The following is a 27,618-nucleotide window of genomic DNA, read 5'->3' on the forward strand; positions in this document are numbered from 1 at the left end:
GACAAATTTGAATGCGGATTACAGGGTTAACGGCAGGGTTCTGAAGAATGTGGAGGAGCAGAGAGATCTCGGAGTTCATGTCCATAGACGTCTGAAAGTTGCCACCCAAGTGGATAGAGCCGTGAAGAAAGCCTATCGTGTGTTAGCATTTATTAACAGGGGGACTGAGTTTAAGAGCCGTGAGGTTATGCTGCAACTGTACAAGACCTTGGTAAGGCCACATTTGGAGTATTGTGTACAGTTTTGGTCGCCTCATTTTAGGAAGGATGTAGAAGCATTGGAAAGGGTGCAAAGGAGATTTACCAGGATGCTGCCTGGATTGGAGGGTAGGTCTTATGAGGAAAGGTTGAGGGAGCTAGGGCTTTTATCATTGGAGCGAAGGAGGATGAGAGGTGACTTAATTGAGGTGTATAAGATGATGAGAGGGATAGATAGAGTGGACGTTCAGAGACTTTTTCCTCTGTGGATGTAGCTGTTACAAGGGGGCATAACTATAAGGTTCATGATGGAAGATATAGGAGGGATGTCAGAGGTAGGTTCTTTATTCAGAGAGTGGTTGGGGCGTGGAACGCACTCCCAGCTATGGTAGTGGAGTCGGACACTTTAGGAACTTTCAAGCGGTTATTGGATAGGCATATGGAGTGCACTAGAATGATTGGGAGTAGGTTGATTTGATCTTAGTTTCAGACTAGTTCGGCACAACATCGTGGGCCGAAAGACCTGTACTGTGCTGTACAGTTCTATGTTCTATCTCCTGAGGCTAATCTTCATAACTGTTCAGAATTATTTAGCTAATTAGCTAAAGTTCAGGATTTGTGTTCCAGTTAGGGTGAAGGGTAAGGCTGGCAGGAGTAGTGAACCCTGGATGACAAAACGTCTTGAGGTTTTGGCCTGGAAAAAGGAAGCATGGCTCAGGTATAAGCAGCTGGAATTAAGGGATTCCCTGGAGGTGTACAGGGGACACAGGAGTATACTCAAGAAGGAAATTAGGAGGGCAAAAAGGGGACATGAGGTAGCTTTGGCCGAGAGGATTGAGGTGAATCCAAAGGGATTCTTTAAGTACATTAAAGGAAAAAGAATAACTAGAAAGAGAATAGGACCCCTCAAAGACAAAAGTAGTCACATATGTGTGGCACCGCACGAGTTAGGCGAGGTTCTCAATGACTATTTCTCCTCTGTATTTACCGTGAAGAAAGACATGAAGGTCAGTGGTGATATATTGGAGACAGTTTGCATTACAGTAGAGCAGGTGCTGATGGACGTATTGAAATGTATGAAGGTGGATAAATCTCCTGGCCCTGACCAGGTATATCCAAGAACACTGTTAGAGGCCAGAGAAGAAATTGTGGGAGCCCTAGCTGAGATATTTGCATCATCGTTAGTCACCGGGTGAGGTACCAGCAGATTGGAGGATAGCAAATGTTGTGCCCTAAGAAGGGCTGCAAAGAAAAACCTGGACATTTTAGAGCGATAAGCCTAACATCTGTGGTGGGTAAGTAATGAGAGAGGATTCTGAGCGATAAGATATCCGGGCATTTGGAAAGCCAGGATTCAATTAGGACTAGTCAGCACGGCTTTGTGCTTGGGAGATCATGACTTACAAATTTGTTCAATTTCTTTGATGAAGTGACCAGGAAGGTTGATGAGGGCAGGGCGGTAGACGTAGTCTATATGGATTTCAATAAGGCCTTTGATAAAGTTCCACATGGTATGCTGCTCTGGAAGGTTCGGTCACATGGAATCCAGCGAGAGCTGGTAAATTGGATATACAATTGACTTGGTGGTCGGAACCAGAGGGTAATGGTGGAAGGATGCTTGTCGGACTGGAGGACTGTGACTAGTGGTGTGCCTCAGGGGTCAGTGCTGGGCCCATTGCTGTTTGTAATTTATATCAACGATTTGGATGAGAATGTACAAGGCATAATCAGTAAGTTTGCAGATGACTCTAAAATAGGTGGTATTGTAGACAGAGAGGAAGATTATCAAAAATTGCAGCAGGATCTTGATCAGCTGGGGAAGTGGGCCGAGACATAGAAAATGAAGTTCAATACAGATAAGTGTGCGGAGTTGCATTTTGGAATGTCAAATCAAGGTAGGACTTTCACTATGAATAATGATCGCTTATTGTCACAAGTAGGCTTCAATGAAGTTACTGTGAAAAGCCCGTAGTCACCACATTCCGGCGCCTGTTCGGGGAGGCCGATACAGGAATTGAACCCGCGCTGCTGGCATTGTTCTGCATTACAAGCCAGCTGTTTAGCCCTCTGTGCTAAACCAGCCCCTATGGTCAGACCTTAGAGAGTATCGTGAAACAGAGAGACCTTGGAGTTCAGGTGCACAGTGGAATAAAGGTGGAGTCACAGGTAAATAGGACAGTAAAGAAGGCTTTTGGCATGCTTGCCTTCATCAGCCAGGGCACTGAGTAGAGAGGCTGGGAAGTTCTGTTGCAGTTGCACAGGACGTTGTTGAGGCCGCACCTGGAGTATTGTGTTTCGTTTTGGTCGCCTTGCTATAGGAAAGATGTTATTAAATTGGAGAGAGTGCAGAAGAGATTTACAAGGATGTTGTCAGGACTCAGGGGACTGAGTTATAGGGAGAGATTGGGCAAGCCAGGACTTTTTTATTTGGAGTGTAGGAGACTGAGGGGTGATCGATAGAGGTGTATAAGATCATGAGAGGGATAGGGTGAATGCACTCAGTCATTTTCGCGGGTTTGGGGAATCTAGAGGTCATAGGTTTAAGTTAAGAGGGGAAAATGGGAACCTGAGGAGCACTTTATTTACACAGAGGGTGTTAGGTATGTGGAATGAGCTGCCGGAGGAGGTGGTTGAGGCAGGGATATTGACAACATTTAAAAGGCATTTTGACAGATACATGGATAGGAAAGGTTTAGAGGGATAAGGGACAAATGCAGGCAAATGGCATTTTGGTTGTCATGGACCAGTTTGGGCCCAAGGGCCTGTCTCCGTGCCGTAGATTCTATGATCTATTTAAAAGGAATAATTTTGTTAACTATAATGTTTTTTATAAATATACTTTTAAAAGTAAATCCTGATGGTCAGATTGTTATGGTGGTGATATCGTTACATTATGGCCAGGAATCTGTGAGGCTGCACACCAGAGAAGGGAATCCCGATGGCCCAGTGAATCTGGCGTCAGACTAAAATCATGTTTCACGCCGGCCATGGAACCCCTTGTAAGATCTCAGTCCATCCCGCCAGTCCTCATCAGCTTCCTGTATCTCCGACGAGGTTCCCGCCCAGACCAGATAGAAACATGCAAATAGCTCATCAGACCTGTTTTGAATCATAGATCATAGAATTTACAGTGCAGAAGGAGGCCATTTGGCCCATTGAGTCTGCACTGGACCTTGGAAAGAGTACCCTATCTAAACCCTCAGCTTCACCCTATCCCCATAACCCAGTAACCTCACCTAACCTTTTTGGACACGAAGCGCAATTTATCATGGCCAATCCAGCTAACATACATATCTTTGATCTGTGGGAGGAAACCGGAGCACCCGGAGGAAATCCACGCAAACCCACAGGGAGAACGTGCAGACTCCGCACAGACAGTGACCCAAGCCGGGAATCAAACCCAGGTCCCTGGCGCTATGAACCACTGTGCTACCGTGTCGCCCCTAATTTAAGGGTAGGACTTTTGATTCACCTGCCTCCTGAGTTGCTCCACCCCCTCTCCCCTTCCCCCCTGCCCCAGCCAAGAGTCCCACTGGTTTAAATTGGTGCAAGTCACGAGAAATGGGGAGCTGGTGGCTTGCAGTCCGAGGGATGGTGAGAGGGTGGGTACCCTCGGGTGAGTACCCGGTGGGTACCCTCCCTAAACATTCCTCTAGGATGCCGAGGGGTGTCTGTCATGGGATCTGTAGGTGGTATTGAGGAAGCAGGCGGGCTGCAGAAGGACCTGGACAGGCTAGGAGAGTGGGCAAAGAAGAGGCAGATGGAATACAATGTGAAAATGAGTTAGGTTATGTACTTTGGAAGGAGAAACGGAGGAATTGACTATTTTTAAATGGGGAAATGCTTAGGAAATCAGAAGCACAAAGGAAATCAGAAGCTATATAAGGCTCTGGACAGACCCCATTTGGAGTATTATGAGCAGTTTTGGGCCCCGTATCTAAGGAAGGATATGCTGGCCTGGAAACAGTCCAGAGGAGGTTCACAAGACTGATCCCTGGAATGAAGAGCTTGTTGTATGAGGAACAGTTGAGGGCTCTGGGTCTGTACTCATTGGAGTTTAGAAGGATGAGGGGGAGATCTTATTGAAACTTACAGGATACTGCGAGGCCTGGATAGAGTGGACGTAGAGAGGATGTTTCCACTTTTGGGGAAAACTAGAAGCAGGGGTCACAATCTCAGACTAAAGGGACAGTCCTTTAAAACAGAGATGAGAAGCAATTTCTTCAGCCAGTAGGTGGAACTCCTCCGCAGAAGGTTGTGAAGGCCAAATTACTGAGTGTCTTTAAGAGATAGATAGGTTTTTGATCAATCAGGGGTTATGGGAAGAAGGCAGGAAATATACAGTTCTGTGACAGTAAAGTGTTCCTATCTGTACACCACAACCCTTTAACCAGCCTGTCAGTATACCAAGTTCAAAGATCAAAGATTGTGCACAAAGCAAAACACACGCCCCAGTCTACATCAACGGCTCCGAAATAGAGATGGTCGATAGCTTTAAGTTCCTGGGGGTCACTATCACCAACAGTCTGTCCTAGTCCACTCACGTTGATGCAACTGTCAAGAAAGCCCAACAATGTCTCTACTTCCTACGGAAGCTAAAGAAATTCGGCATGTCTGCATTGACTCTCGCAAACTTCTACAGATGTGCCACAGAGAGCATCCTATCCGGCTGCAACACAACTTGGTATGGCAACTGCTCGGTCCAAGATCGCAAGAAGCTGCAGAGTGTGGTGAACTCAGCCAAACGCATCACACAAGCTTGCCACATGCACATTGATTCTGTCTCCACCTCCTGCTGCCTCAGGAAGGCTTACAGCATTATCAGAGACCCCAACCCACCCAGGCATTGCCTTCTTCCAGACCATTCCATCAGGCAGAAGATACAGAAGTCTGAAGACCCGCACAGCCAGACATAGGAACAGCTTCTTCCCCACAGCTACTAGACTCCTCAACGACTCCCCCTCGGACTGATCAGTTCCCTGTAAGAACACTATTCACGACACCCGATGCTGCTCTTAATCATGTACTTGCTTTATTTGGCCCCTTGTTCCACACTGTAACCAATCATTATTTGTTGATGTACTTTGTCGATTATTCTTTTTGTCTACTGCATATGTACTGTGTACGTTCCCTTGGCCGCAGAAAAATACTTTTCACTGTACTTTGGTACATATGACAATAAATCAATCAATCGAGCTGTGAGGTAAAGGTATTCTGTCTACACCTCTGGTTGCTTCAGGAAGGAAGGCATCATTATCAGAGACCCCTCACACCCACCCAGGCTTTGCCCTCTTCCAGGTCAAATGGGGTGGAAACCTTTGAAATGTTTTTTTCCACAGTTAATAATAATAATCTTAATTGTCACAAATCGGCTTACATTAACACTGCAATGAAGTTACTGTGAAAAGCCATTAGTCGCCACATTCCGGCACCTGTTTGGGTATATGGAGGGAGAATCCAGAATTTCCAAATGACCAAACAGCACGTCGTTCGGGACTTGTGGGAGGAAACCTGAGCACCCAGAGGAAACCTACGCAGACATGGGGAGAATATGCAGACTCTGTACTGACAGTGACCCAAGCCGGGAATCGAACCAGCACTGTGAAGCAACAGTGCTTTAGTTTTTTATAGTCTGGTTGTATGCTTAGAAGCCTAAAAACTTTGAAGTTCATTGTTTACATTCAATTTCACAGATTATTGCCTTTTACAGGTTCTCTGATTGACAGGGCAAGGCAGTTTCAAAAGGGAGGATTAAGGTTGTTTATTTTTATGGCTCCATTAACTGAGACGAGCAGCTGTTTTTCTGTGTGCAGTTTTTAGTCGGAGGTTGTCTCTTTGATCTCAAGAGCTTCCAGGTGGCTGAGTTACATTTCCAAAGATGGAGCAAACTGAATTAATGTGGGATTATAAATTGTTATCAGCAAATGCTGCAAAGAACCTCAATGTAGCACTACTTCACACTCAAAATCTTAGATTACAGCTACCTACCCTGGGGATTAAAGAACCCTGTCATCCAAAATACATTGGGCCTGCCGTCATATATCCAGGAGGAAAATTGTGCATTTCTCTCCAGAAACTCCGTGAACCAAAATCCCAACGTAGAAGAATCCCAGGAAATCCTCTTCCACACTGCAGGGACACGAGCGTTGTACATGTTATCCAAGGCATCTGTTAAATTCTGTAAGGGAAAAGAGAGTGAGTATTGCACTTCATACAGAACCCGTGCTCACCGCGATGTAGACAAATGAGGCTGGATTCACCGTTTTTGGCACTAAGTGTTGATACCAGCGGAGGAACTGTGGCGCTCCACGCCAAGAAAATCGGTGCCAAACTCTCACCGATCCTGTGACAGGTGAGGGGCTAGACGCTGCGCTGAATAAAACTCCCGGCTCCCACGATATAAACAGCTGGAGAATGCCGGGTCCGTGGCCGCGCATACACACGGCAATGACCTGCAGCGATCATGCCATAAAACATGGCGCCGGCCATGCGCGGACCCGACCTGCCACATAGTGCCCCCCTGGCCACCCCACCAGACCTCACAGCCCTCGCAGAAGCCCCCCACCTCGGCCAGCAGCACGGCTCCCAGCCGACTGTGGCGGCGCTGGACAAGTCAGCAGCTGCCACACCGGGTTCCTGACTGCTGAGACCACAAGTGAACCACGCCACCTTGAACCCAGCCGATCGGGGGCGGAGCATCAGGGGAGGGCCTGAGGCATGATCAATTTGGCCGGAGACGAAGTTGAATGCAAACTGAGGCTTTACTAGTATTTGAAGTGTGGCCTCCTACAGCAGCTGGCGAAATGGCTGCGAGCTGAAGGCCACGCATATTTATAACCCGGCTCCTGGGCAGAGCTAGCATGCACATTCACCCCCTGTTAAAATTGAGTCCGGCGGGGGTGGTGGATAACTATATCTAATTCGCAATCTTTAATATTTACGGAACAGTGAAAAAAAAATGTCTCTGGTCATCCGGTAGGCCGGTCAGAGGTTCAGCCGGTCCGGCGCCTTGATCGTCCTCTGGGATCGACGAAGTGGAGCCGGCGATGTTGGTGCTGCCATGGTGCTGAAGTTGACTCCGGGTGTGTGCCGAAATCCTCTTCATCAATGGGGGTGGGCGGGGGGAGGATGGACGGTCCTAGCGGGGGTGATGGCGGCGGCGGGGGAGGGGAGGGTGGCGCCAGGGGCGACGGGGGTGGTGTGGGGGCGGAACCTGCTGGTGCCAGGTCCCTGAGGGAGATGGTATCCTGGCGGCCGTCGGGGAACGCCATGTAGGCGTACCGTGGGTTTGCGTGGAGCAGGTGCACCCTTTCCACCACCGGGTCCGCCTTGTGGAGCCGCACATGTTTACAGAGAAGCACGGTTCCCGGAGCTGTGAGCTAAGTTGGGAGTGATACCCCGGATGTGGACTTCCTGGGGAAGGCAAAAAGACATTCATGCGGTGTACTGTTAGTAGCAGTGCAAAGTAATGAGCGAATGTAATGTAGTGCATCAGGGAGGACCTCTTGCCAGCGGGAAGCCGGGAGATTTCAGGACCGTAGGGCCAGCTGGACGGCCCTCCATACCGTCCCATTCTCCCTTTCTACCTGTCCGTTTCCCCGGGGGTTGTAGCTCATCATTCTGCTGGAGGCGATACCCCTGCTGAGCAGGAACTGGCGTAGCTCATCACTCATGAATGGGCTTCAATGACAGTGGCAGACGTCACGTCGGGGCATGGGATGGCGAAGGGAAAACGGGAGTATTCATCGATCATACTGAGGAAATACGTGTGTCGGTCGGAGGAGGGGAGGGGGCCTTTGAAATCCACGCTGAGGCGTTCAAAGGGGTGGGAGGCCTTCACCAGCTGTGTGCGGTCCGGCCGGTAGAAGTACGGTTTGCACTCCGCACATACCTGGAAGTCCTTGGTGATCGTCCTTACTTCCTCGACGGAGTAGGACCAATTTTGTGCCTGAATGAAGTGGTACAACCGAGTGACCCCTGGTGACAAAGGCTGTCGTGCAGGGTCCGGAGTCGGTCTACCTGTGCGCTGGCACATGTACCTCAGGATAGGGCATCTGGGGGCTCGTTGAGTTTGCCAGGGTGCTGCTTAATCCCGTAGTTATAGGTGGAGAGCTCGATTCTCCACCGCAAGATTTTGTAATTTTTGATCTTGCCCCACTGTGTTTTGTTGAACATGAAGGCTACCGACCGTTGGTCAGTGAGAAGAGTGAATCTCCTGCTGGCCAGGTAATGCCTCCAATGTCGCACAGCCTCAACGATAGCTTGGGCCTCCTTTTCGATGGAGGAGTGCCGAATTCCGGAGGCATGGAGGGTGCGGGAAAAGAATGCCGCGGGCCTGCCTGCCTGGTTGAGGGTGGCGACAATGGCGATGTCCGATGCATCGCTTTCTACTTGGAAACGAAGTGTTTTGTCTACAGCGTGCATTCCAGCTTTAGCAATATCAGCTCTGATCCGGGCGAAGGCCTGTTGGGCCTCTGCCGTCAGGGGGAAATGAGTGGACTGTATGAGTAGGCGGGCCTTGTCCGCATAGTTTGGGACCCACTGAGCGTAATACGAGAAGAACCCCAGGCAGCGTTTGAGGGCCTTGGGGCAGTGGGGGAGGGGAAGCTCCATGAGGGGGCGCATGCGGTCGGGATCGGGCCCCAGAACTCCGTTCTGGACCAGGTAGCCGAGGATGGCAAAACGGTTTGTATGGAACACACACTTCTTCTTGTTATACGTGAGGTTGGGGAGAGTGGCGGTGCGGAGAAATTTAGCGAGGTTGGCGTCGTGGTCCTGCTGATCATGGCCGCAGATGGTCACATTGTCTAGGTACGGAAACGTGCCCCGCAAGCCGTACCAGTCGACCATTCAGTCCATCTCCCTTTGGAAGACTGAAACCCCATTGGTGACGCCGAAGGGGACCCTAAGGAAGTGATATAGCCAGCTGTCTGCCTCGAAGGCGGTGTATGGCCGGTCCGATTTACGGATGGGGAGCTGGTGGTAAGCGGATTTCAGGTCCACCGTTGAGAAGACCCGGTACTGTACAATCTGGTTAACCATGTCAGATATGCGTGGGAGGGGGTACGCGTCGAGCTGCGTGTACCTGTTGATGGTCTGGCTGTAGTTCACGACCATTCGATTTTTCTCCCCAGACTTAACTACTACCACTTGAGCTCTCCAGGGGCTGTTGCTGGCCTCGATGACTCCCTCCTGAAGCAACCGCTGGACCTCGGACCTGATGAAGGCCTTATCCTGGGTGCTGTACCGTCTGCTCCTGGTGGCGACGGGTTTGCAATCTGGAGTTAGATTGGCAAAGAGGGAAGGAGGATCGACCTTTAGGGTCACAAGGCTGCCGACAGTGAGGGGTGGTAAGGATCCGCCGAATTTAAGGGTCAGGCTCTGGAGGTTGCACTGAAAATCCAGGCCAAGGATAAGTGCAGCGCAGAGGTTAGGGAGGACGTAGAGGTGAAAACTGTGGAACTCTATGCCTTGGACTGTGAGCGTGACCGTGCAGTAGATCCCAGCGCTATGCGATGGGATCCGAAGGCCAGGGAGATACTTTGATTGGTAGGGTGTACCTTAAGGGAGCAGCGCCTTACCGTATTTGGATGTACAAAGCTCTCGGTGCAACCGAAGTCCAGTAGGCAGGAGGTCACGTGGCCGTTGACTTTCATGCTGGTGGATGCGTTGGTCAGAGTGTGTGGTCTGGACTGGTCGATTACCATGGATGCGAGTCGTGGTTGATCGTCGGGTAGTGAGGTGGCCGCTGCGTCGGGGTCCTGAAACGCCGTTGGGCTCCGTGTGCTGCGGGGTGGACAAGATGGCGGCACCCGGAGGTCCTGGGGGTCACAAAATGGTGGCGCCCATGGAACGCACGTTGCGGGGGTGGAGCAAGATGGCGGCGCCCATGAAACCACGTGTTGTGTGGGGGAGAAGATGGCGGCGCCCATTGCTCGCACATGGCTTGGGGAGGAGGGGAGATTGCGGCGCATATTGTCCGTGACCCGGGGGGGGCGACCGCTGCTGCTGAGAGGGCCTGGCACACCACTGCGTAGTGGCCCTTCTTCCCGCAGGCCTTACAAAGGGTAGCGCGGGCTGGGCAGCGTTGGCGGGGGTGTCTTTGTTGGCCGCAAAAATAGCAATGGGGGCCCCGGATATCACTGGCTGGCGCGTACCGCAGGCATACTGGGTGGTTAGCCCCCCCGCTGGGGTGGCTACCTGTGGGGCCCATGAAGCGTAGGAGGAGTGGTTTGCGCGGTTGGGGGCGTAGGACTGTACATTTTGCAGGGCGACCGTCATGGAAAGCGCTAGTGTTTTAGTCTCTGCGAGATCGCGCATGGCCCCTTCTAGGAGCCGCTGCCTGATAACATCGGACACAATCCCAGTTACAAAAGCGTCCCTCATAAGGAGATCTGAGTGCTCCTTAGCTGTAACGTCCTGGCAGTCACAGTCCCGAACTAGTGGGATCAGGGCCCTCCAGAAGTCCTCGATTGACTCACCAGGTAGTTGAGTACGCGTTGCGAGCGTGTGTCTGGCGAAGAGCGTGTTCGTCTTCTGCTCATAACTCTCTTTGAGTCGAGTCATAGCGTCAGCGTAATTGGGCACATCCTGGATCAGCGGGAAGATTTTCGAGTTGAGTCTGGAGTGCAAGATTTGAATCTTCTGAGCCTCTGGAACAGGGGTCGGCGCCGCGTTGATATACGCTTCAAAACAAGCTAGCCAGTGCTGAAAGTCCTTTCTGGCATCGCTTGTGTGTGGATCCAGCTGCAGTCGATCTGGTTTAACCCAGAGATCCAGCTTCTGAATCAGATACTAATAAATTGAGGCACGATCGATTTGGCTGGAGACGAAGTTGAATTCAAACTGAGTCTTTATTAGTATCTGAAGTGCGGATTCCTACAGCAGCTGATGAAATGGCTGCGAGCTGAAGGCCACGCATATTTATAACCCGGCTCCTGGGCGGAGCAGGGGCCCAGGTGAACCTGCAGTGCAGGTTCTACCGTACAACCCTTAATTTAGGAACACAGTTGTTTACCACAGGGCCTTCGGGTGACGCTTCAACGCCGTTCTAAAGGCGACGGTATGACGCCATTTCGGAGGGGGTGAAGGATACAAAACTGGCATCAAACCGGCGCTGCCCGATTTAGCCATCAAAAGGGACTCTCCGCCTGATCGGAGATTACGAAATTGGTGTCGGGAAACGGTGAATCCCGCCCACGGTCTCAACAAATGAAGCAAAATATTGTTATGACTGGGTTAGAAGAGTTGAATTGACTCCTCTCTTTGTCCCACTCCTTACTTAGTTATAACAGAATAAAATAAAGGCTCTGAAGAAGAGTCATATGGATTGCACCTTCCTGGTGGCACCTGCAAGAAGAGAGGAGAGAGAGCGAGTGACTGTATGAACTGCCTCCAAAATGGAGGCACTCTTGACACTGAGGTTTCTATGACCAGCATGGATCCTTACAGGCTGACGGTTGCAAGCCAAGCTCTCTATCTCTGATGGATTTGTTCTGCTCCACCCCTGCTAGCTGGGTTGCCAGCTCCTTGAAATTGTGTCCAACTCACTCCAGTTTTCCTCTCTTTATGATTGTGGCTTAACATAATTCCGTGCAAGGAGGGAAGATAGGGTTGGGAGCAATTAGGTTTCATGTATCTTTCTCATGCTTCTTCTTATAAGTAACCCACTAGGTGGCGTGCCATGTGATTAATGTACTGCAGCTTTCCAGAAAGGTCCTGGGCCAGCATTCTCCAGAATGGTGAACCCATGTACCTATAAGAACAAGGCTCACAGAGGCATGTCATTTGTGGTACTTGCTGGTGCCTTCAATGCTCGAGGCCTTTTTCTCCTCCACCCACCCTCTCCCAGACAGCATGTGAGATCTCCATGTGGAATGATGAGAATGGCGTGGGACCCATAATGGCCTCCCCACCTGTGAGAAAATAGAACATAGAACATAGAACGATACAGCGCAGTACAGGCCCTTCGGCCCACGATGTTGCACCGAAACAAAAGCCATCTAACCTACACTATGCCATTATCATCCATATGCTTATCCAATAAACTTTTAAATGCCCTCAATGTTGGTGAGTTCACTACTGTTGCAGGTAGGGCATTCCACGGCCTCACCACTCTTTGCATAAAGAACCTACCTCTGACCTCTGTCCTATATCTATTAGCCCTCAGTTTAAAGCTATGTCCCCTCGTGCCAGCCATTTCCATCCGCGGGAGAAGGCTCTCACTGTCCACCCTATCTAACCCCCTGATCATTTTGTATGCCTCTATTAAGTCTCCTCTTAACCTTCTTCTCTCCAACGAAAACAACCTCAGGTCAATCAGCCTTTCCTCATAAGATTTTCCCTCCATACCAGGCAACATCCTGGTAAATCTCCTCTGCACCCGCTCCAAAGCCTCCACGTCCTTCCTATAATGCGGTGACCAGAACTGTACGCAATACTCCAAATGCTGCCGTACCAGAGTTTTGTACAGCTGCAACATGACCTCATGACTCCGGAACTCAATCCCTCTACCAATAAAGGCCAACACTCCATAGGCCTTCTTCACAACCCTATCAACCTGGGTGGCAACTTTCAGGGATCTATGTACATGGACACCTAGATCCCTCTGCTCAACCACACTTCCAAGAACTTTACCATTAGCCAAATATTCCGCATTCCTGTTATTCCTTCCAAAGTGAATCACCTCACACTTCTCTACATTAAACTCCATTTGCCACCGCTCAGCCCAGCTCTGCAGCTTATCTATGTCCCTCTGTAACCTGCTACATCCTTCCACACTGTCGACAACACCACCGACTTTAGTGTCACCTGCAAATTTACTCACCCACTCTTCTGCGCCCTCCTCTAGGTCATTGATAAAAATGACAAACAGCAACAGCCCCAGAACAGATCCTTGTGGCACGCCACTTGTAACTGAACTCCATTCTGATCATCTCCCATCAACCACCACCCTCTGTCTTCTTTCAGCTAGCCAATTTCTGATCCACATCTCTAAATCACCCTCAATCCCCAGCCTCCGTATTTTCTGCAATAGCCTACCGTGGGGAACCTTATCAAACGCTTTACTGAAATCCATATACACCATATCAACTGCTCTACCCTCGTCTACCTGTTCAGTCACCTTCTCAAAGAACTCAATAAGGTTTGTGAGGCATGACCTACCCTTCACAAAGCCATACTGACTATCCCTGATCATATTATTCCTATCTAGATGATTATAAATCTTGTCTCTTATAATCCCCTCCAAGACTTTACCCACTACAGACGTGAGGCTCACCGGTCTATAGTTGCCGGGGTTGTCTCTACTCCCCTTTTTGAACAAAGGGACCACATTTGCTATCCTCCAGTCCTCTGGCACTATTCCTGTAGCCAATGATGACATAAAAATCAAAGCCAAAGGTCCAGCAATCTCTTCCCTGGCCTCCCAGAGAATCCTAGGATAAATCCCATCAGGCCCCAGGGACTTATCTATTTTCAGCCTGTCCAGAATTGCCAACACCTCGTCCCTACGTACCTCAATGCCATCTATTCTAATAGCCTGGGTCTCAGCATTCTCCTCCACAACATTATCTTTTTCCTGAGTGAATACTGACGAAAAAGATTCATTTAGTATCTCGCCTATCTCTTCAGACTCCACACACAACTTCCCATCCCTGTCCTTGACTGGCCCTACTCTTACCCTAGTCATTCGCTTATTCCTGACCTACCTATAGAAAGCTTTTGGGTTTTCCCTGATCCTACCTGCCAAATGGGTTACCTTGGGGCTATGAGGCCTCACCTTATCACAGTGTCACTGAAGCTCCTGTCCACTGTACCATTCAGTGAGGTGACTGTGAGTAGCTGAAGTTTCATGTACCTCGGCAGCGCAGATAAGATCATTCATCCTTGTTCAGAATTGCAGGGCAGTTCTCTGCTGGAGACTTTGGCTGTTGTGGAAATCTCCTCCCACGGGAGGTTTGTTTCCCTGCCCAGCCTTCTCCTCCCATCCAGTGGAAAGGGGATGTCCCTCACAGCCTCCACTTGGTCAAGAATACCCAGGGAGATAACAGTAAACTTGGCTTCCAGAGCTCCATGCCCTCTTTTGGCCACCTCCTCAATCAGCATGCTGGGTAACATGTTTACAAGGTGCCTGGACAGCATGCGGCGCCATCCAGCCCATTGGGAAAAACAAAAGTAAACCCCTGATTGCATAATTAATGAGGCTGAGGTGACCCGATACAATGTGAATTCCCTATGGCCACCGCAGTGGGAAATACTCCTCGTCCCCACCCCACTAAGGGTCTGAGTCCCAGCAGGGGATATTCCGTTCTATGTCCTTCGCAAATGCCAAAACTGCAGTTGCTGGAGACTAGTGTCCTTCAATTAACAAAAGTATTTGTTCCCAAAGGTTCAATATTACATATATATATATATATATACATATATATATATGTAATATTCACACATATATATGTCCAGCAGATAATATGATAAATTAACATTCTATGCAAGGCATTTCCATAACAACACACATGTTCCTTTCACAACCACAAAGAAACAGGAATGCAAATGCTAGAGATTTGAGGTAGAAATTAGTTGGGGAGATTGATCAACACTGAAGCAAGAAAGCCAGCTGATTTCAGGTAATATTGCCTTTAAGATGTTGATTGATCTGTGCATTTCCTGCAGATTCTGCTGACTTTTAAATATTTCATATCTTGGGCAGCGAGGTGGAATCTTGTGTCCTTCCCCATGATGAGTAAAATGGTGTGGCCATTGAATCAGTTGGGAGGGTGGCAGAGAAGGAAACTGCCACCTTCCCATGCTCACCCCAAGTAAACTGAAGCAGGAAGGCTTTCCCATCCACTTAAGGAATAGGGATGGCTACAAGGTACATGCAGGTGAATGACAACCAACTCATGACTGTAAACCTCCATCCCCCTCTAGGAAATGAACCTGTCTGACAAGGGCTCCTTTGCTTAATCTCTACTGTGACAAGGGCTATCCATAAAGTCTCGAGGGTAGTGGATACAGGCAGAATGGTGTGACTGGGAAGTCTCTCACACAAGGCAGTCATCATTATTGTCAAAGAGTGATGTCTCCATGTGCAGCCAGGTAGTAGGGCGAAGGAAGACCCATCCTTGGTCCTATCTTGCAAAGGGTGGTGTGTGTGTGAGCATTAAAACATTTAGCAGCAAGAAGAATCCAAGAGATTTCCAAACATATTTGGGAGTGCAAAAACTATTTACAATGATTGAAATCTAGGTTCCCAGTGCTCATTCAAAAGAATTTACTTTTCCTCATTCTTCCGCAGTGTCTAGGTGATTCCCTGCCTCTGGAGCAGAGGTGAGGCAGTATGCTGACTACTGTGCTCTGTTATCTGTGATGACTTTGTTGGGTGTTTTTTGGAAGGCCTGACTGGTCCTGGTCTGTTCTGGGTCTCCTGCTCAGGGGCAGGCGCACCTCCTCGACCTGAGCAGCTGGACCATTCCTGTTGTGGTCAGGATCACCTGGACACCTTCAAAGACTCCTGGATGGAGGCTCCCGGAATACCCAACTGATGTCCCTCCTCCCTTTGGGTATCTGTGAGCCCTTCCTGGACTCCTTGAGGAGAAGGGGAACCGAGAAGGAGGTGAATATACCCCTTCTCGAGTAGCTGCTGCAAAACTTCTCCTATGGTTACAGTGGTGGAGTGCAGGTCCGAGTGCATCTCCGTCAGGGATGGGTGTTCTGCTGGACCAGGTTCTCCATGGCATCTACCATTATCCCCATGGAGACCTCGATGTGTTCACATGTCTGGGCCACTACATCAGAGAGCACATGGGTAAGTTCCTCTGCCTCATGTGAGACCCTGTTGGGGGTCACTGACACATATGTTTACTGTTCCTCTGCATCTCACTATTATCCCTGTGTCCTTTTTTTGGCTGTGTCCAGAGCTAATCAGTTGACTCAGACTGAGCAGAGGAAGGCCACTTTACCAGTAGTCTGCCAAGTGCCAGGTACTTTGGCTGTCACTGCCTCTTCCTGCCTGTGTGTTGATCAGCAATGGTCTGTGTCATTGAGCTGGTGCAGCTGAATGCTCCGATGGATTGGGAGAATTCTATCCCAAGATAGAATTAAATAACTTAAAATACATCTCCATTGTCTTTCCTTTATCTAAATAGCCATATCAGGGAAGACTTAGGCTGGGCTTGAAGTACCTGCTGATAATAGACTATCAGAATAACACTGACCTCGCTCATGATGATGGTTCCCTCTATGGCCAGCTGTAAGTCAGTTAGACAACTCCGAAGCATCGTGATAACCTTCTGCATTCGGTCAATTTCCTGGCGCAGGAAAATATTAATCGAATTCAAAATTCCCATTTTTATGAGGCGAGCTTTCACCTGTCAAAACAAAAAGACTCTGTCAACATGAGAAGTAAGTTTCTCATCACCACTATTTTTCTAAGTAGTACTTTAGAAAAGCTAATTTTCAGAAATGTTCCTTTTACGGCAGAAAATCTATGATCAGCAATTTGAAAATGAAATGGAGTGCTGCATTAAACACCCTTTGGACAGGAATAGCCCTGTGGTTTTGGATTTGTGGGGAGGATACAGGAAGCATGGCAATTGATTGAGGCCGGGGATGTGGAGGACCTGATGAATTTAATTGCAGCTTATGTTTCTTCTGTGACGTTGTGGCCACCAGAGCCAACACTACAATGGATGATGGGATGTTTCTACCTAACCACCTCCCCATTATTTGACAAAGAGTCACCAGACTCGAAACATTAACTCTCTTCTTTCTCCACAGATGCTGTCAAACGTGCTGAGATTGTCCATTGTTTCAGATTTCAGCATCCAGCCATTTGCTTTTATCTTGGTTTCCCTTTATTTCCAATCTCTGCTCAGTCATAAGCTGCAGCTTATATAAACATGCAGCTCTTGCCTCTCATTTTAGTCACCTGAACCCTCGGATAGCATGGTGGCACAGTGGTTAGCACAGTTGCTTCACAGCTCCAGGGTCCCGGGTTCGATTCCTGGCTTGGGTCACTGTCTGTTCGGAGTCTGCACATCCTCCCCGTGTGTGCGTGGGTTTCCTCCGGGTGCTCCGGCTTCCTCCCACAGTCCAAAGATGTGCAGGTTAGGTGGACTCGCCATGCCAAATTTCCTCTGGTGTCCAAAAAGGTTAAGTGGGGTTACTGGGTTTCGGGGATAGGGTGGAGGCGTGGGCTTGAGTAGAGTGCTCTTTCCAAGGGCCGGTGCAGACTCGATGGGCCTCCTTCTGCATTGTAGATTCTATGAACCCTACCCTTGTTCCTTTTTCCTTTCAGATACCAAAGAGCTGCCACCTGGTCTGGGACTAGTGCAGCGACATACAATGCAAGAACAGTAGGATGCTAATGAAAAGCACTACTACTCAATCTTACACTCACAGCTAGGAGCTCAGAGGTTGCACATAGATCCCATTGCAGCAAATCATATGAGGATTTTGATTGGGTAGAGTACAGAAAAAGTCTGATGGACACAGAAACGCCTGGTACATTGAGAGGTCAACCAAAACGTCAGAGGTCATGAAGGAACCTGGCTTGGGCTTGGCACAAGTCTTCACAGAGAACTTGGAGTCCATCCTTACCAACAGGGAAAGGTGCAGGCATTTTCGATATGAACCTCACCCTGATGTAATGTCTCATGGCCAATGTCTCAGCGTCTAATTCAGCACAACCAAAAGTATCCAATTTCCTATCGTGTACTCAATTCTGAGAAGTAGATGTTGGCTGTGATTTACTGGCCTCGTTGCGCCTGGCTTGGTGTCGTGATGAGGCCGTTGAATCTCACGAGAGGCCTCACGCAAGATTCGCGATGCTCAAGACGTCACACGAGATTCAACCAAACCTCATGATGCGTCAAGATATGCAACTCACCCACACTGGCTCATTTAAATGTGCCTTTGTCAGATTCTGTGAGTTCCCGGGAACTAATGGCCACCCCACCGAGGCCTTAACTGGGTTCCATTTAATACTGGTCCATACAAACGGGGACCAGGCGTAACAACACCTTGGGCGTGATTCTCCGAAATGGAGACAGAGTGTTCGCTCCGCCGTGAATGACGGCGTGAAACGGGTGCAGGGACTACCGATTCTGGCCCCATAGGGGGCCGGCATGGCGCTGGAACGGTTCACGCCGCTCCAGCCTCCCTTCCCGAAGTCAAATGGGTGCCGCGCCAACCCACGCATGCGCAGTTGGGCCGCGCCAACCCGCACATGCGCAGTTGAGCCGCGCCAACCCGCGCATGTGCGGGGGACTTCCTCAGCGCGCCGCTTCGACGCAACATGGCGTAAGGGTTCAGGGGTCGGCCGCGTAATAAAGTAGGGCCGGGACTGGAGAGGCCAGCCCGCCGATCGGTGGGCGACGATCACGGGCCAGACCCCATCGGAGGCCCCACCCAGTGAAGGAGCGCTCTTCCCCGCACCACAGGCCACCCCCAGACCCTTCGCGCAGACTTCCCGCCGGCAGCTACCAGGTGTGAACGGCGCCGGCGGGACTCTGCAATTTCTGCGCGGCCCATCAAGGCCGGAGAATCGGCGGCCCACGACCGGCACCGCACCAAACGTGCCGGCGCAAATGGCGCCGATTCTCCGCTCCTCGGGAGAAAATTGCCCGAACGGCAATTCTCCCATATGGCGCGGCATGGGAGAATCGCGCCCCTTGTTTCTCAGGCCAAAAGAGACTCTTGGGTAGTAGGGGACAGGGAAAGGTGGCACCCAGGCTCTCATCTGACACCTGGGCACCTGGACACTGTCACCAGGGCACCTTAGCATTTTAGGAAGGCAGACGGCATTGTCAAAGACTCCTCACATCCAGGCTTTACCTTCTTCCAGACCCTTCCATCAGGCAGAAGATACAGAAGTCTTAAGACCCGCACAACAGACATCGGAACAGCTCCTACCCCACAGTTACTAGGCTCCTCAACGACTCCTCCTCGGACTGATCTGTTCCCTGTAAGAACGCTATTCACAACGCCCTATGCTGCTCTTGTTTGGCCTTGTTCCGCACTGTAACCAACCACTATTTGTTGATGCACCACTGTCAATGTACTCTGTCGATTATTCTTTTTGTCTACTATATACGTACTGTGTACGTTCCCTTGGCCGCAGAAAAATATTTTTCATTGTACTTTGGTACATGTGACAATAAATATCAAATCAATCAATCAGAACACAAGCAAGTTTGTTAAGTGTGACTTACCCTTCATAAAACCATGCTGACAATGGTGGATTGAGCTTTGTCTTTCCAAATGTTCAGTCATCTCCTCCTCAATGATTAATTCCAGCAACCTCCCCACCACAGAGGTCAAGCTAACCGGTCTATAGTTTCCTACTTTTCTCTTCTCCACCTTTTTGAATAGGGGAGTTACATTAGCATGTTTCCAATCCGCCAGAACCTTTCCAGAATCCAGGGGATTTTGAAATATCATAACCAATGCATCAACTATCTCTGTTGTCACTATTACCTCCCTTAATGTCCTGGCTGGATCAGGAAGAAACTTCCCAAGGCCCAGGAAAATGACTACGTGCGCAATTTAATGTGCTAAGTGCTCCTTATTGCGAATGCACGCTTAGCCGGGTGTTACCCAGCACTAGCAGCGGCAAGAACTACCCCACTATTAAATGGATTCATTCCAGGGCTCCGACGAGGAGTGCTCCCCCGAGGCCCCAGCTATTCCCATTTCCTGCACTAATGATCTCCACTCAATATTGCAGGAAAAGCACCATTTTAATATGGTGCCTGATCTCTAGACTCCCCCCCCCCCCCCACTGCAACTCAACACCAATAAGGGGGTCAATATGGAGACCCCCCCGCACCTCACATCATAAGTGTGGGGCACCCCTGGGCCCAATCCCCGGCGCAGGCATGGTGTCACCTGGGCACCTTGGCAGTGATCCCTAAGCACCCTGGCACTGCCAGGTTGGCACTTGGTTGGAACTGCCAGGATGCCCAGGTGGCACTGCCAGGCTACCAGTGCCTCACTGGCATCGGGTATACCAGGGTACCACCCTGCCCAGAGCCCAAAGACTCAGGGGCTCGGAATCACCAGGGTCCCTGAGGGGGTCTCCCTTTTACAGCTGTCCCTGTGGAGGGTCTCCATATTACAGGCATCCCTCTGAGGAGCCTCCCTATTAGAGGCTTCCTCTGGGGAGTCTCACTATTACAGTAGCCCCTCTGGGGAGCCTCCCTATTACAGGTGTCCCTCTGGGGGTCTCCCAATTCCAGGCATCCCTCTGGGGAGTCTCCCTATTACAGGTTCCTCTGGGGAGTCTCCCTGTTACAGGCGTCCCTCTGGGGGTCTCCCAATTACAAATATCCCTCTGGGGAGTCTCCCTGTTACAGGCGTCCCTCTGGGGGTCTCCCAATTACAAATATCCCTCTGGGGAGTCTCCCTGTTACAGGTGTCCCTCTGGGGGGTCTTCCAATTGCAAAGGTCCCTCTGTGGGGAGTCTCCCTATTACAGGCATCCCTCTGGGGGGTGTCCTTATTACAATTGGCCGTCTGGGGGCCTCCCTATTACAGTGGTCCCTGGGGCAAGGGTGCGGTTTGGTTCACCCCTTTACTTGGGGTGGAGGGGCTGCTGTTTGGTGCAGTGGGGTGGCCGGTCGCCGGACCTTGCAATCGGGCCACCTGCTCAAAATGGTGGCTCAATATCAGGATTCTCTTGGGAATCCTTCATAGTCCACATCATGCATAAATTTGCATGGCATGGAACACTGAACTGTTTGCCGGTTTGAGCTCCCAGGGGGATCGTAAACCAATTGCAATTCAGCTCTGTCAGGATAACATACTCTCCCAAACCGAGAATCCAGGCCATTGGTTCCAACGAGGGGCCTTGATTCGTCAATCTGAAAAGAGTGCCACATTATTGAGATTTGAGTTGTCTGAATTCCTTACATTTACAGGCTGGTGGAAGTTACCTTCGGTTTTATCTCTGAAGGAAACAGTAACTCCAAACAACATCCTGTGCTGTCTGACCTCCTACCATCAAACAGGTATCAAACATCAATTGTCTGGCCCTCATTTGAACGGAGAACTACTCCGGAATTGGTACCTTCAAGCCTAATTTAAACCTATGTACTTTCTCCCTTATAGAAGTTTCTGAAAAGATGTTGCAACAGTCAATCACCCCTCTGAAGGAACATTCCATTGGCTGTTTGATTCCAGACTCTGGACACACGTAAAACACTAACTTGTATTTTTACTGTGGCCCTCCCCCTGAATCCTCTTCCTTTCCCTTATCCTCCTTTTAATTGTGTGAGTGCAAAAGAGGCGAATGTTCATAGAATCATAGAATCCCTACGGTGCAGGCAGAGGCCATTCAACCCATTGAGTCTGCACCGGCCCTCCGAAAGAGTACTTCAGCTCTGCCCACTGCTCCGCCCTATCTGTAACCCCGTAACCTCACCTAACCTTTGGACACTAAGGGGCAATTTATCATGGCCAATCCACCTAACTGGACATCTTTAGACTGGGAGAAAACCCACGCAGACATGGGGACAATATACAAACTCCACACAGTCATCAAAGGTCGGAATTGAATCCGGGTCCCTGGCTCTGTGGGGCAGCAGTGCTAACCACTGTGCCACCGTGCACCAAAACACTTCGCCACGTTTTGCGTCTGTGTGAAGTAAACCAATCCATTTTATCTTATCTTACCTCGAGTTTGCAGTGCAGGTTATTCAAAGAGGTTTGGAACACTCTAAACTTAAGGGTTGTGGGGACCATACCATTTTAAAAAAGGGGAAATCAAGAAGAAAAACCTTCCTGTTTTCAGGCAGGTAGTGAGATGAGAAATGAGGGCTGTTTAAATTAAACCCCCCTCCTGTCCATAACACCTGGAATTTCACCCTTATATCACCGTGGGTGTTCTTACACCACATGGACTTCACCGATTCAACAAGTCAGCTCACAACCACCTTATCAAGGGCAGTTAACGATGGACAATCAAACACTGGCCTTGCTGGCACTGCCCACATCCCGAGAATGGACAATACAAAAAGATAACTGCAATCGGTCACCATTTGCTGTCAGACCGATTGCTGAGACAGTAAAATGCAATCATTTCATGATAATTTTAGTACTAAGATATCCAACAGAGAGGATAATAGCAAATTACTGCGGATGCTGGAATCTGAAACCAAAGAGAAAATGCTGTAAAATCTCAGCAGGTCTGCCAGCCTCTGTAAGGGAGAGAAAAGAGCTAACGTTTCGAGTCCAGCTGATCCTTTGTCAAAGCTAAAGACAGAGAAAGTGGGAAATATTTATAGTGGGGGAGGGACATATGAAAATCCTGTTGGAGAGAAGAGCAGTACTTCTTCAGGGTAGGCATTTCTGGAAGAGAAGTGGCAGTGAGTTACACTGGATAAAAGTAAGTTTATTTTCTAACCTTCCACTTCAGCAACACTAAAGGTATAACTTGTCTTTGAGAGGCCAAATAAAGTCTGAGCTCAGTGTCACCATAACAGTAAAGTACCTACCTCATGTGCCACATAATCTGGGGGCAGTTTCCTCAGCATAGCACCAGCCTGTTTAAAGACAGTGGCTTCTCGAGTCTCTCCTCCTCCTCCAGAGCTTTCCTTTGGCTGGATATTGGTGATAGTGTTGAGGATGTCAGCTGCAGTGTTACTCTGGTACCTGAAAGGAAAAAAGGACAATAAGAGGGTCCTTTCAGACTTGGGAATGTACTTTTCTTTTAAATAAATTTAGAATACCAATTCTTTTTTTCCCAACTAAGGGACAATTTAGAATGGCCAATCCACCTACCCTGCGCATCTTTGGGTTGTGGGGGTGAGACCTATGCAGACACGGGGAGAATGTGCAAACTCCAGACGGACAGCGACCCAGAGCTGGGATTGAACCTGGGACCTCGGCGCCGTGAGGCAGCAGTGCTAACTACTGCGCCACCGTGCCGCCTGGGGGATTGTACTTTTCTATCAGCCATCAATTGTTTGCTTTTCTAGTTTACTAGTGATGTCATGCTACCTTAAATTTAAATTCCGATATATTGTCACGTGTATCAATGTGCAGTGAAAAGTATTGTTCTGTGTACAGCCCAGGCAGAATCTCTCAGGCACTGCTCTGGTGGCTTCATTGGATAAGTTGGTGAGCACCAAATCATATAAAGACAGTCACAAGGTTGATACAAAAACAGCACACTGAGGGGCGGCATGGTGGCACAGTGGTTAGCACTGCTGCCTCACAGTTCCAGGGACCTGGGTTCAATTCCAGTCTTGGGTGACATAGAACATAGAACAATACAGCGCAGTACAGGCCCTTCGGCCCACGATGTTGCACCGAAACAAAAGCCATCTAACCTACACTATGCCATTATCATCCATATGTTTATCCAATAAACTTTTAAATGCCCTCAATGTTGGCGAGTTCACGACTGTAGCAGGTAGGGCATTCCACGGCCTCACTACTCTTTGCGTAAAGAACCTACCTCTGACCTCGGTCCAATATCTATTACCCCTCAGTTTAAAATTATGTCCCCTCGTGCCAGCCATTTCCATCCGCGGGAGAAGGCTCTCACTGTCCACCCTATCTAACCCCCTGATCATTTTGTATGCCTCTATTAAGTCTCCTCTTAACCTTCTTCTCTCCAACGAAAACAACCTCAAGTCCATCAGCCTTTCCTCATAAGATTTTCCCTCCATACCAGGCAACATCCTGGTAAATCTCCTCTGCACCCGCTCCAAAGCCTCCACGTCCTTCCTATAATGCGGTGACCAGAACTGTACGCAATACTCCAAATGCGGCCGAACCAGAGTTCTGTACAGCTGCAACATGACCTCCTGACTCCGGAACTCAATCTCTCGACCAATAAAGGCCAACACTCCATAGGCCTTCTTCACAACCCTATCAACCTGGGTGGCAACTTTCAGGGATCTATGTACATGGACACCTAGATCCCTCTGCTCATCCACACTTTCAAGAACTTTACCATGAGCCAAATATTCCGCATTCCTGTTATTGCTTCCAAACTGAATCACCTCACACTTCTCTACATTAAACTCCATTTGCCACCTCTCAGCCCAGCTCTGCAGCTTATCTATAGCCCTCTGTAACCTGCTACTTCCTTCCACACTATCGACAACACCACCGACTTTAGTATCGTCTGCAAATTTACTCACCCACCCTTCTGCGCCTTCCTCTAGGTCATTGATAAAAATGACAAACAGCAACGGCCCCAGAACAGATCCTTGTGGTACTCCACTTGTGACTGTACTCCATTCTGAACATTTCCCATCAACCACCACCCTCTGTCTTCTTTCAGCTAGCCAATTTCTGATCCACATCTCTAAATCACCCTCAATCCCCAGCCTCCGTATTTTCTGCAATAGCCTACCGTGGGGCACCTTATCAAACGCTTTGCTGAAATCCATATACACCACATCAACTGCTCTACCCTCATCTACCTGTTCAGTCACCTTCTCAAAGAACTCAATAAGGTTTGTGAGGCATGACCTACCCTTCACTAAGCCATGCTGACTATCCCTGATCATATTATTCCTATCTAGATGATTATAAATCTTGTCTCTTATAATCCCCTCCAAGACTTTACCCACTACAGACGTGAGGCTCACCGGTCTATAGTTGCCGGGGTTGTCTCTGCTCCCCTTTTTGAACAAAGGGACCACATTTGCTGTCCTCCAGTCCTCTGGCACTATTCCTGTAGCCAATGATGACATAAAAATCAAAGCCAAAGGTCCAGCAATCTCTTCCCTGGCCTCCCAGAGAATCCTAGGATAAATCCCATCAGGTCCCGGGGACTTATCTATTTTCAGCCTGTCCAGAATTGCCAACACCTCTTCCCTACGTACCTCAATGCCATCTATTCTATTAGCCTGGGGCTCAGCATTCTCCTCCACAACATTATCTTTTTCCTGAGTGAATACTGACGAAAAATATTCATTTAGTATCTCGCCTATCTCTTCAGACTCCACACACAATTTCCCATCCCTGTCCTTGACTGGTCCTACTCTTTCCCTAGTCATTCGCTTATTCCTGACATACCTATAGAAAGCTTTTGGGTTTTCCTTGATCCTTCCTGCCAAATACTTCTCATGTCCCCTCCTTGCTCGTCTTAGCTCTCTCTTTAGATCCTTCCTCGCTACCTTGTAACTATCCATCGCCCCAACTGAAACTTCACACCTCATCTTCACATAGGCCTCCTTCTTCCTCTTAACAAGAGATTCCACTTCCTTGGTAAACCACGGTTCCCTCGCTCGACGCCGTCCTCCCTGCCTGACCGGTACATACTTATCAAGAACACGCAGTAGCTGATCCTTGAACAAGCCCCACTTATCCAGTGTGCCCAACACTTGCAGCCTACTTCTCCACCTTATCCCCCCCAAGTCACGTCTAATGGCATCATAATTGCCCTTCCCCCAGCTATAACTCTTGCCCTGCGGTGTATACTTATCCCTTTCCATCATTAACGTAAACGTCACCGAATTGTGGTCACTGTCCCCAAAGTGCTCTCCTACCTCCAAATCCAACACCTGGCCTGGTTCATTACCCAAAACCAAATCCAACGTGGCCTCGCCTCTTGTTGGCCTGTCAACATATTGTTTCAGGAAACCCTCCTGCACACACTGTACAAAAAACGACCCATCTATTGTACTCGAACTATATCTTTTCCAGTCAATATTTGGAAAGTTAAAGTCTCCCATAATAACTACCCTGTTACTTTCGCTCTTATCCAGAATCATCTTCGCCATCCTTTCCTCTACATCCCTAGAACTATTAGGAGGCCTATAAAAAACTCCCAACAGGGTGACCTCTCCTTTCCTGTTTCTAACTTCAGCCCATACTACCTCGGAAGAAGAGTCCCCATCTAGCATCCTCTCCGCCACTGTAATACTGCTCTTGACTAGCAGCGTCACACCTCCCCCTCTTTTGCCTCCTTCTCTGAGCTTACTAAAACACCTAAACCCCGGAACCTGCAACATCCATTCCTGTCCCTGCTCTATCCATGGGCGAAATTCTCCCCCAACGGCGGGATGCCCGCCGACTGGCGCCAAAGCCGGCGCAAATCAGACGGGCATCGCGCCGGCAAAAAGGTGCGGAAGTCTCCGCATCTTTGGCGGCCTAGCCCCGATGCCGGAGGGATTTCCGCCCTGCCAGCTGGCGGAAATGGCGTTTGTTGCCCCGCCAGCTGGCGCGGAAATGCGGCGCATGAGCGGGAGCGTCAGCGGCCGCTGTCAGTTTCCCAGCGCATGCGCGGGAGCGTCAGCGGCCGCTGTCAGTTTCCCGCGCATGCGCAGTGGGGAGAGTCACTTCCGCCTCCGCCATGGTGGAGGCCGTGGCGGAGGCGGAAGGGAAAGAGTGCCCCCTCGGCACAGGCCCGCCCGCGGATCGGTGGGCCCCGATCGCGGGCCAGGCCACCGTGGGGGCACCCCCCGGGGTCAGATCGCCCCGCGCCCCCCCCCCAGGACCCCGGAGCCCGCCCACGCCGCCTGGTCCCGCCGGTAAATACCAGGTTTGATTTACGCCGGCGGGACAGGCAATTCCTGGGCGGGACTTCGGCCCATCCGGGCCGGAGAATCCAGCTGGGGGTCCCGCCAACCGGCGCGGCCGGATTCCCGCCCCCGCCCAATCTCCGGGAGCGGAGACTTCGGCGGGTGCGGGGGCGGGATTCACGGCGGCCAACGGCCATTCTCCGACCCGGCGGGGGGTCTCCGAAATGGCCACAACATCGAAGTCCCAGGTACCAACCCATGCTGCCAGTTCCCCTACCTTGTTTCGTATACTCCTGGCAATGAAGTAGGCACACTTCAAACCACCTACCTGAACACTGGCCCCCTCCTGCGACGTCAAATCTGTGCTCCTGACCTCTATACTCTCATTCTCCCTTACCCTAAAACTACAATCCAGGTTCCCATGCTCCTGCTGCATTAGTTTAAACCCCCCCAAAGAGCACTAACAAATCTCCCCCCCAGGATATTTGTGCCCCTCAGGTTCAGATGTAGACCATCCTGTCTGTAGAGGTCCCACCTTCCCCAGAAAGAGCCCCAGTTATCCAGATATCTGAATCCCTCCCGCCTGCACCATCCCTGTAGCCACGTGTTTAAATGCTCTCTCTCCCTATTCCTCATCTCACTATCACGTGGCACGGGCAACAACCCAGAGATAACAACTCTGTTTGTTCTAGTTCTGAGCTTCCATCCTAGCTCCCTGAAAGCTTGCCTGACATCCTTGTCCCCTTTCCTACCTATGTCATTAGTGCCAATGTGGACCACGACTTGGGGCTGCTCCCCCTCCCCCCTAAGGTCCCGGAAAACACGATCCGAGACATCACGTACCCTTGCACCTGGGAGGCAACATACCAAACGTGAGTCTCTCACGCTCCCACAAAATCTCCTATCTGTGCCCCTGACTATCGAGTCCCCAATTACTAATGC

At 49.8% G+C, this 27,618-nt stretch overlaps 1 protein-coding gene across 1 annotated transcript in view; it reads right to left on the reverse strand.

Annotated features, from left to right (window-relative positions):
• LOC140411508 (dynein axonemal heavy chain 8-like) overlaps positions 1 to 27,618 on the reverse strand; it is a 2,059,122-nt gene that overhangs the window by 20,859 nt on the left and 2,010,645 nt on the right. Inside the window, exons 88-90 of the mRNA XM_072500594.1 lie at positions 22,690 to 22,846; positions 16,412 to 16,564; positions 6,186 to 6,375 (exon numbers count right to left, since the gene is read on the reverse strand). Of these exons, the coding sequence (XP_072356695.1) occupies positions 6,186 to 6,375; positions 16,412 to 16,564; positions 22,690 to 22,846 (500 nt within the window). The remainder of the gene's footprint in view (positions 1 to 6,185; positions 6,376 to 16,411; positions 16,565 to 22,689; positions 22,847 to 27,618) is intronic.

Source organism: Scyliorhinus torazame, chromosome 4 (assembly GCF_047496885.1).
Source record: "Scyliorhinus torazame isolate Kashiwa2021f chromosome 4, sScyTor2.1, whole genome shotgun sequence".
NCBI classification, from domain to species: Eukaryota; Metazoa; Chordata; class Chondrichthyes; order Carcharhiniformes; family Scyliorhinidae; genus Scyliorhinus; species Scyliorhinus torazame.